Here is an 11,340-nt window from a genome sequence, read left to right as displayed (position 1 = left end):
TGCTTTCAGATGGAGCAGAATTTACTACACATAGCCGTAGTTCACTGACAAGTTACGCAAAAAAAAAAAAATGCAGAAGATTTTATTGCGCGATTATGAAATCGAAGAAATCGTTCGCGATAATGACAGCTGTTTGCATAGCTTCTCAGTGAACTACGGCTCTGAGAAGTAAATGCTGCTCCATCTGAAAGCATGTGAAAATACCACATTTAATAACATATTTTTACTCCAAACTCACTTCATAATGTAAGTCGAATGTTTGAAATAAATCCTTCTATGACATGATGTGGCTTCTTACACAGAATAAGGCACGCAACATGTTTCATAGTATTTAAGCAGTGATAAAGGCATTGCATTATAAATATACTTTATTTTAATGAAAATTATAATAATAAGAACTCAGATAAACCGTATATTGCCGTAGTCGTGTGTTTATTAGTCACGTTGAATCAATGAAAGCAGTTGAATCTTTTGTTTATTCAGCTGCAGCGATAGGCATTTTCTGGGTTTCTTCCGCGAGGCGTATTTGGAGTTTCAGCGCGAGAGCGCCCTCTGGCCTTTGGATGGAGATTTACTGCTGATCACAGAACCGTGCTTCACTGAAAGATACGCATGACAATCGTAGCTTCTGTCGAATCACGATCTCGATTCCATTTAAGAACCCACCTGTGACTTTTGGGATGCCCTGCAGTCTGGGCACGGACAGGGCCACTGTGACCCCAAGATTGGTCCCCACCAACAGCAGTCCATGACACACTAACAGACTGCTCACAGAGACTCTATGCTGTCCTGAAAGGGAACAATTAATTTGATTTAATTACTTGCACTGCAAACTAAATCAGAAAAACACATACTATAAAACACTTGTGGCAAGCACTCATGACTAGAGGTACTTGGTGAAACATTCGCCCAGTGGAATAATAACATCATCCACACATGCTAGGCTGTGTGGGTAGGAACTCGACAGCATGTGTGGGTAGGTTACTATGGGGATGATGCTGAACAGCAGTTGGTTTCCAAAGAAACCTGACACGATGCGCACTTACAAATGCGAGGGAGGCCTCATTAGAAAGAAAAGAATGCCAAATTTTCAGATATTTGGTTAAACAAACAACTCTAAATTTGTACATGTACTGTACATTAAGTGGAATCATTTTAATGAAATAAAAATTCTAAATGAGCTACTGAAGTCCACAGTTCTATGAATGATATTAAATCTATTTGAAAATTACTGTCATGTTGGTGATTAAATAAAATCATAAGCAATTGTCATTGTCATTTTTGACCCATTATTGGTAAGGAACATGCTATAAATTGACACTGAGGAATATATAAACAAACACCATAAAAAAAAAAAAAACTATAAAAGCACATTTAGAAATGGTAAGGAATGTTGTATTTAATAATAATAATAATAATAATAATAATAATAAAACAGTTATTTTTACTCAAAGTATATTACTGCATCAATTAAATAATAATAATAATAATAATAATACAGAATATAAACTTTAGGAAACTGTTGTAAGAACTATGAAGTTAAGAAAAACAATGGGAGGGTTAAAGGATTTTATGCACTAGACTTTTCAGAGACTTTTACCTAAATGCAATAACAATGTGTTTATAGTTTATTAGTGTGACTAAAAAGTAGTATGTCATCGGGCCAGAGCTGTTCTTTTGTCACTTATCACACGTGAGCAAACAGAACTGCTGGTAAAAAGGAACTACACTGACTGAAAAAACACCCTCCAAACACCCGATTGGTCAGGACCAGACTGCAAGTTTGAAGTATCAGAGAACAATATCCTATTCAGCTGTTCCTTAATGCTCACTGACTCGTTAGGAAAGGGTTTGCTCATATTTCTGAACATCACAGATCATTTCATTAGTCATGGAAACTCTAATCGTGGACTATTGCTAAACAAATGAGGACTGAGTTTGCAAAAACATCTGCACAGTTTTGAAGTGTTTTACTACAAGTCCTGTAGACTAAATTAGTAGACCAAATCTGTCACAAAGAAACTAAATTAAGTTTTAAATGGCCACTTTATCAACAACTGTTAAGTCCTCCTGATGGACAACGGAGAAAGACCCATTTAGCTTTATACACTTTTTAAATATGTTTTATCTGTTACTCTGCATAAGTTATTGTGAAATTGTCTACAAAATGAGAGGGTCCTTTATGTTTATAAAAAGAGTCTGTGGTGCGTTCTCGTCATCTGGCTGCTGTGGTGTAGCTGAACATCTCCAATATCCAAAAATAGACTTAGCTGTGGGCTCTGTGCGTGTGTGTGTGTGTGTGTGTGTGTGTGTCTCCAGTCTGACTTTCAGAAGTGGGACAGAAAGACATGGACATGGCAGATTGAGTTGGCATCAAGTTTATCTGAAATAAAATAAGTTTAGGTTTTTGAATATTTTACTTTATCTTAGTTAACATTTATTGTATTTTTATGGTTCTAGTTTCAGTTATCTAATAACCCTGATCAACATCCATGTAATATATACTACTATAACTAATAATAATAATGAATATCATGTGTACAATTTATTTTGTATAAGACTATCTGTACAAGCCGTCTTTAGTGTTTTAACCATGCTAAGCTGTTCAATTAATCACCTGCTAGTTGAGTGATATTGTAGCTGATGTCTTTGTACCACAATCAAAAGACTGACACACTTTATTATAAATCATGCCAAGAACAATCAAAACTGATTTTTCAATGAGCAACTCAGAAAAGCACGTGCTGATTTGATGGTGGGGGAAATCTTATGAGCAACATGAAAAATGACTGTAATGCATTTCATTATATTGAAACAAACCAAATCACAACCAGTATCAACATGTCAGAATGTAATCAGTTCTAATGCTGATCTAACAAGCTGGAGGAAAATTAAACATTGTGCAATTTTTCAGACACTAAGGGGGAAAAAAATCTATCCAAGCATTAACCACTAATGGGGCTAAAAGAGTTCCTGAAGTAACATCCTTTCAATTAAAAAAAATTAAACATATTGTCCATACATAATTGATGCGATAATGAAGATCTATCTGAACCCCAAGAGTCAGTGCAGCTGTTTTTGCTTTGGCTGCTCTGTTTGTGCCATTACTTACTCACATGAGTGAGTATTTGGGTCACAGGAGACAAAGCCATCAGAGACAAATACCACTGCCTCTACTATCACACACTGATATCAGTCTTTATAATTTCCACGAAGGCCATAATATGCATTTCAAGACTTTCACTCAACTCTTGATAGAGGATGACTCTTTCTGCAACTCACAAAAAAAGGTGGTTGTTCTCATTATGATGACAAATGGATTCAAAAAGCTTTGGTACATTTGTAATATATCAGACAAACACCAGCACATATGGAATGCAAACAATGTTTTAGCAGCTGGAAAATCCATTACCGGGAGAAGGGATCATGACCATGTCTGCCAGTCAGTTCAGCAAATGTTACATAAGACACTGTTGTACAGACAAAGTGATGTGTGGTTTCTGTAAGGTAAGTTCAGGACAGACTCCATCTCTCCAAGGTCAGGACACAACACAAAGGAATTACGCTACCAATCCCTCATCCTAAAATCTGCTCTTGCGTTACTGAACACAAATCAAAAGGGTTTCAGGTTCTCTCTGTCTGAGGTGACTGCTAGCCATGCAAAATGATTGTATTCAGCTGTACTGAAGTTAAACTCAGGAGCTACAGAAATATGATACAGATGAATTTCCCTCCTTTGGTAGTACACACCAATGTTTTTGTGTCATAACCTTCTTTAACAGCAATTTTTTTTTCAGTTTAAGGGTTGAAACTGAATGGATTTCAATACAGTGTCAGTTTCACTCAGCAATAAATGTTTGTCCTTCAAGGTTATTCAAACTTCACATAATTCCATTGATGAGCCACTGAACTACCAACAGAAAGAGCATAAAATCCCATAAAATCCCAAGAAACACCTAAGAGACAAGTAAAGACACAACACAGCACGGGAGGCAACCAGCACTGCCTTTCATGAACGAAATCCTGCCCTGACAAATAAGCCCCAGAGCTTAAGGAATAGCTCCGGGCATGATCCGACATACTCAGCACAACCAAGCTGAAGGTTCTGCTGGCCAGCCAGAGGCAAAATGCTGCTGGAATTTAAAAGGCAATAACCTGCATTTTAGATGAAATTACTTCTGTTCAATCAAATCTTGTATTCAATGATGCCATATGAGATTATAAAGCAATTCTGATGGCAATGAATGCATCTTTTGCTGTATAACTTAAAATCTTTAAAAAAAGTAACCAACTAAAGCTTAATGGAGACCCTTCCAATAAACATATTTCTGCAGGAAATTATACAGTAATCTGGCAGGTCCACACCCTTTTAAAACTGTACAATTGAGCCTTTCAAAGCCAGGCGAGTAGGTACCAACAGCCCATATTATTGTTAGACACCAAATCTTTCTCGTAACAATAGTAGGTAAGGAGATATGCCAACAGATTACTCAGATCTGACTAATCAGATCGAAGGAAACTTTAGCAGGACTCATCTTGTCCAGAGTGTTGTGTTATATGTAGAATCAGGAAGTGTGAATGCACATCAATGATGACAAATGCTCAAAAATTGACTATTTTATCAAATTATTAATCAGTCATATGAAAATGAGCAACTTCTAAAACTAAAATATTAGGGGTCCTAATAATCAAAGTGTAAAATGCAAGATTTTTCTTTCAAGCAGCAGTGAAACAGCATGAGGGAACTACAGCTGCAGTCAGAGACACACCCTTATACTCTCACACAGGAAGTCCTTCTTGTGGCCGATGTCTCCATGCAGACAGTTTCCTTTGTGGCAAACTGCTGCATGGGTTCATGGTGAGGGATTGCTGAACTCTACTCAACCTCACCACATTTTCCTTCAAACAACTGCTTCCAGAAAAACCCCTCCCCATCCAAACAAAACACTACGATAGAACTGATATATCAGTTTCTTCTTCTAATGAAGGTCAGGGGAATATTATTAGCATGGACTGTTAGAAACAAATCCTTGATGTATCTAATAATAGATTAAAAAACATTGTTCTGCAGCTGCACAGAAGCACAGCACATAAACGAGGTCTTTTGCAATGTTCCCAACTTCCTACTGAACATACAAAGTGAGGTGGGGAAATATACTGCCAATGTTACATAAGGGCATTTCAGATTAGGGCTGCTTGATTTGGATTCTCTTGGAATCTAATTGTGATTGTTCTCAGAAAAAAAATATTGCAATTGTGATTTAAAATGCAATTTATTAAAGCTTTGCCAAAGTTTGCCGTGCTTGTTTGTAGGGCTTCAAAAATTATTTGATTACATACCAATATGAGTGGTATTAAAATAATAAACAAAATAAGAAGCATTACTACTGTAATACTGACTTGTACAATAAAAAATATTTTACAATACTAATATTTATGGCTGCCTTAATTACTTCATTTTTAAGTTAAACAACCAAGCTATTAATCTTGCTGAAAACTGCAGGGAACCCTGGAAACTTTACTTTTGTTAAAAGCAGCAGGTTTCCAAATGATCTAAAGCCATATAGCTTTGCATGATGAATGGACCAAAATTTATTAAAAGTTATTCACCAATTATTTTTTATTTTGATAAACTCACAGCACTAAAGACATTAATGATTAATGTTCAATCAGCTACCCTGATACCCTCAACTTGATAACCTTTGCCAATTAATTTACATATAAATAGCAGGCCGCTCATGTATTTCACAGAGCCTAAAGAGCTAAAAAAAGATATAAATTACCTCAAAAGTAATGTACTTATGAATAACGATCCTTATCATTTCCAGGTCTAGAACAGCATGCAAATATTAGACATAAGGAGAGAACGAGATACAACATATTCAGTGAGGGACTCCCAACACACAGTCAGAGCGTGCCTGGTCGCCCCTGTCACTATGGAGATTTAAATAAAGCTTCTTTATTCAGCCCTGGAGAATAAAGAAACGGCCCTCTCATTAACAGAGCACATGTGCAGCGAGTGACTCAATCCCTATCTATACATTCAACACATTTGATTCATTTATCCCACAGGTTTCATACTTAAACACATCTCTACAAGATAGACACTGTCACATGATGTTGCAATGAAATTGTGCCAGAAATACCACACCACCACCATTCCAGTGTTCCATAAAATGGGCTATTCTACTATTTCTACTACTATTCTGCTAAATGTTTCAGATGAAGCTGACCCCAAAATGCCACAAATATAAAATAAACTGTGACTGGTTGGCTGCTTAACATGTTGGTCAGAGGGTCTCTTCCTGTCCAAGTAGGTGGTTCTTGGCCAGAACAAGATGCAATATGGACAAAACTCATGCGGTTTAATCTGGCTGTGCAAGACTAAGTTCCTTAGACTGCATTTTACTAATTACTCGGCAGAGATTACGATTCAAAAAGATTACAGCCCCAGTCCTAAACCCAGCTGGTGTTAAAGCGGCCAACATGCCTGCTGCCCGACTGACACGGTTGGTTAATTTGGGAATATTCGGCGAGGATTATTTAGGGCCAATGTGGACTTTTTAATCACTGAGAAGTTAGTATTCGAACATAACTGCTCACACACGCATTAAAGCTATTATGTAGCCACCATAAAAAGCAGAAAGACGGAGAACAAAAACCAATGCTGAGGTCATTTCTAGTATAATCACTCTCTGAATGGCTTCCTGAGCACAAACGGCCCATTCAGAACAACTAAAAACAAATGCTGGATAAAATCCAAACAACACAATGAGTAAAAAATGTGAAATACTGCCACACTAAGGAAACTCAACCCCTAATTTCCCCTAAAAAGCTTTTCTACAAATAAGGTGTCAAATCTACCTGCTTTAATTCAATAATGGCAAAAACAGACACCTTTTCAGTTTGCTTTAAGAAGAAAAAAAAACAACATGACATCATCTGAGTAAGGAAATGAACAAGATCTGTTTTTTTTTTGTTTGTTTTTTTTAAATGAAGTAACATGGCTCTGTGATTCTAAAAGAGACTCTGTAATTCTGTTCTTCCACATGACAAAACAACACACCCACTCATGTTATTATATAAACAGAAAGCTGTAAATCAGCAGTCACCTGTAATCTACCACTGTCTGAGGACTACAAATGACAGGGAGCTGTCTCTAAGGGCTTAACTTTGAGAATGACAGTGTGGAAGGGAATACTTTTAATGGGATATAAACTGCAAAAACAAGTTTAGTAAGAACTGCATTAGCAACTCCACTGGTAGTCCAGGAGAGTATTAACAGCATCCTCTGTTATGTTTTGTGATGACGTAACATAGTATACTGTACCTGGGAGTATGTTGTTGACAGCTGTGGCAATATTGATGTCTTGCAGGTGGTCGAGAGTCTCTGTGTGGAAGAGTCGGAGGGTGGAGCCGGTGCTGAAGGATATCCAGATCCCGACCCCGGCCACCACCATGTGGGACACGACCATTCCCTCTTCCTGATGGGCTTCAAACTGACGCTGTCAACATCCACACACACACACACACACACACTTTTTATAAATACACAAGCATCTGAACTCAAACATACTTCTACTTAGGCTTGGCTGGATTGGAAAACACTGGCCTGACTTTGCTTGGCTTAATTTCTGGAAAACTCTGCCTGTGTAACCTACCGAACTGAGGAATGAGGTAACCCAAAAGAAGGTCCAGAGAAGGAAAAAGAGATTGTGATTTGACCCACTTCACTCAGAGAGGGAGAGGATGACATTTGGATTCTGATATGCTACAGCTTGACGTCTTTGCTGGAGCAAACAAAATAACAAGGAACTGCAATGGGAAATTTAACAGGGTTTGACGAATGTGTGTCCCACAAGCACATCAGAAGTGCCACTTTATTAAGACTGGAAAAAAAGAGAAACAATCTGGCTCTTGCATTTCTGCACATCAGAATCTGTGATTTTCATCTCATTAAAGATGATCTCAAACACCACTTTCTATTTGCATCACTGATTTCATATTTCTTTCCAGCACACCTCTCACATATTCATCCCTCCCTCACTCTCTACCATTCCAGCCAATCGTTGAACAGTAAGCAGAGCTGTTGAAGGGTAATGAGCTTAGTGATGCTGGCTGCATAACAGGTCAGTGTGTCAGTGTCTGCGTGTAGGAGAACACATGGCTTTAATATTCTGAGATCAAAGCAGGCCTTTCTGGCCCTATGTGCTGTGAGACTGAGTGAAGAAACAGAGTTTTCACTCTCTTAAGATAAATTAGACAGCTGTTAGTGGCATCACAGTATTAGGTCATAACAATATACACCCACACATATCTTTAAATATGCAAATAATAGTCTAAAGCCTATTTCCATGCAGAACACTTGCAATATTCTGCCCATTTGGTTTACTGCAACAGACTTTTAAAGACCTGATGAGATGAGAGTGTGGGAAAATACCTCTTATTTCATTCTAAAGTTATCAAATTATCACAAATTTGATACCTAGGTGTAAACAAATCATTGAAGATTCATGTTTTGAAATGTTTATATGTTTTATAATATTAATATATGTTTTATATTAGTGTCTCCAGTAAAATAAATTTAAAAAAGAATGAAGCCTTAGAAATATTTGGATTTTATAGTAAGAAATGGATTCTTGTAGACTGTAAGACTATTTGCTAAACTAAAACCTGGTCATTTCAGTAGCAAAACAGGTGCAGAAATGCCAAGTTCGGTCATGAATCTCTAGATGGCACAGGCTGATGGGTGCTGTAAGCCTGTAAACGTAAACTGATGATATTCACAGCGTTAAAAGACTTTGCACAAGCTGATTAGTTCTTGTTGCCTCCCCCTTCCCCAGCTTCACCTGTATTGATCTGCTACGAGTTATTATATATGCTACTTGTGCAGCAGTAGTATGTCTTAAATCACAGCACCATATCAGCATATGTATTGTAAGTAGCAAGTTCCTGTACTTGCTTGCAGCAGCAGAGACTAAATACATTAACACTGTCATATCCATTACCATGCTAAAATCTTCAGAGAGTTGTCATAACAGAAATGTGTGAAAAGTGCTGTACTACCTCCACAGTGTGTGTCTGTGTGCTGATGATGAAGATCTGCCCTCCTGATGAGGCCCAGACGTGTTCATCCACCACCAGCAGGGCTTTAACTGGCAACACCCCCAGCTTCAGCACACGGGCCCCTGACTCGACCCAGGAACCTTCTGTGAGGGAGAGCAAAGACTTGAAGTCAATCTGAAATTCAGATATCAATGTTTGTAAATGTACAGAGAAGATAGAGCTTACGAACCCTGAGTGTGAGAGATTTGGTGTAAAACTGATTTTGCGAGAGAGAAATTAGGTTAAAGGTTACGTATGTTGTCACACAGAGGTTAGGGCTGATACTACATCCTGTGCTCCTCACCCACACTGTGTGTGTGGGTTTCCTGCAGAAATATAGTGACCTCACAGCATTCAGAGGGCAGAATGGAGGCGTGTTGAGTGTTTGTTTAAGTCACAAAGGCTTTATTGAAGAGAGACCTGACAATCATCGAGGTAAAAGAACACCTCTCATAGTGGAAATACTAGTACCACTTTTTCACCAGAAAAATGTTGGATCTCATGCTGGAGCTGGTGTTCTGACTGGGTATCGGCAAACCACTTTCAGGATCAGTTTTGTTGCTGTCCTTCTTTACGAGCTCAAATTTGAGAACACATTCTGACATCTAAAGTAAAAGAAGCACTTGCTGCTGAATCTGATTAATGCAATGAACTCAAGTGTAAATATACAGCGGATAAAATAATGGCAAATCCATTAACACATTAGATATTTGTAAGTTTAATAATTTAATTCTTTTTTTTTTCACCAAGCCTGCATTTAGTTCATCATTAATACATTAAAAAACAGTAATATTATGATTATATATTATTAGAATTTAAAACATCAGTTTTTTAATACATTTTAAATGTATAAATTAAATTGCCGAATTTTCAGCAAAAATTACTCCAGCCTTCAGTGTCACATGATCCTTCAGAAATCATTCTAATATGCTGATTTGCTGCTCAATAAATATTTCTCATTATTATCAATGCTAAAAACAGTTGTGCTACTTAATATTTTGTGACATGTGATATGGACCATTTTGAATGAGGAAAAGATAAAATGAAAATGAAAAAAAAAAAAAGAATTATTAAAAAGAATTACACATTTAATAACATTTACACTGACCCATAATAATCTTCACAAATCACTGATAGCCTGCATCTGTTTCTGCCTGCGTCTTCCTACCCTCCAGCGTATTTGAGCGGATCTTTATTCAGCTTGTTTGCTTCAAGAGGCTCTGATTACATAACACCAGCGCCTACACAGTATTCCCAAACCCTCTCTCTTCGTCTCTTGCTCTGATTCAAACAGACTTGTGATGAGCAGGGTTGTAAGAGGAAAAAAGAGTGTTTTAATGAAGACACATTTTAGTGATTAAATGTCAATCTTTGCATTAGCACTAAAGACGTTCTGTATTCAGCTGAATGAGTAAAATGTAAACGAAGACTGACTTTGATTCAGAACACAAGGCTCATGATCTGATAATGCAACCACATGATGAAAATCTTCATCTGGAACTGTGCAGTATTTCTGAAATGGCTCCTCCTATGAGTATTACTAAACGTTAAGTATTACATTATGTAAATACTAGGGCTGTGAATCTTTGGGTAGACAGTGATTCGATTCACGATTCATAGGTTTTCGATTCGATTCAAGAACGATTTTTGCAAATTTAGAATGATTCAATTTGATTCGATTCACAATTAAATTAGATTCGATTCAATTATTACGATTCGATTCTGCATTATTTAAGTGCATTCACAGGATTATTTAAATGCTTCCCCTAAATTCTTTAAATGCTTAGTCAGGGGGCAAATTACACAGCAGCCTTTATGTTTACATAACCATAGGTTAGAGAAAAAAAAACACTTTTGTCCATTGTTAGATGCTAGTTTAATGATGCTATGGCATGACATGGCATACGTAAAAATTTATGTAAGCCAATATTTAAAAAAGAGCTTTAAAAGTATTATGTATAGGCTAACATTTTGTCACACCAGGGGCGTAGCCATCATTTCAGAAGTGACAGAAATGTCAAATACAATAATTTTATGTATGTATTATTATAATTATTATAATTTATTTATTTTTACAAGGAATTATTTTCTTATCTATTACTTTGAATTTGCTATAAGAAATCAAATACACTTCTGGAAAATAATCAATCATTTGTAATCTATAATTCTTTCCTAATGGCAATTTTATGATTGTTTTATATACTACAAACAATTATTTCAATTTTCTGCACAGAA

General features: G+C 36.8%; 1 protein-coding gene across 1 annotated transcript in view; it reads right to left on the bottom strand.

Moving 5' to 3' along the window:
- The window catches only part of LOC107659240 (rho guanine nucleotide exchange factor 10-like), a 52,995-nt gene that overhangs the window by 1,966 nt on the left and 39,689 nt on the right, over positions 1-11,340 (bottom strand). The window contains exons 26-28 of the mRNA XM_016448109.1: positions 9,067-9,209; positions 7,331-7,505; positions 667-789 (exon numbers count right to left, since the gene is read on the bottom strand). Coding sequence (XP_016303595.1) covers positions 667-789; positions 7,331-7,505; positions 9,067-9,209 — 441 coding nt within the window. The remainder of the gene's footprint in view (positions 1-666; positions 790-7,330; positions 7,506-9,066; positions 9,210-11,340) is intronic.

Source organism: Sinocyclocheilus anshuiensis, unplaced genomic scaffold (assembly GCF_001515605.1).
Source record: "Sinocyclocheilus anshuiensis isolate Anshui unplaced genomic scaffold, SAMN03320099.WGS_v1.1 scaffold539, whole genome shotgun sequence".
In the NCBI taxonomy this organism is placed as follows: domain Eukaryota; kingdom Metazoa; phylum Chordata; class Actinopteri; order Cypriniformes; family Cyprinidae; genus Sinocyclocheilus; species Sinocyclocheilus anshuiensis.
The sequence above is the reverse complement of the archived record's forward strand: the minus strand, read 5'-3'. Positions and strand labels throughout refer to the sequence as shown.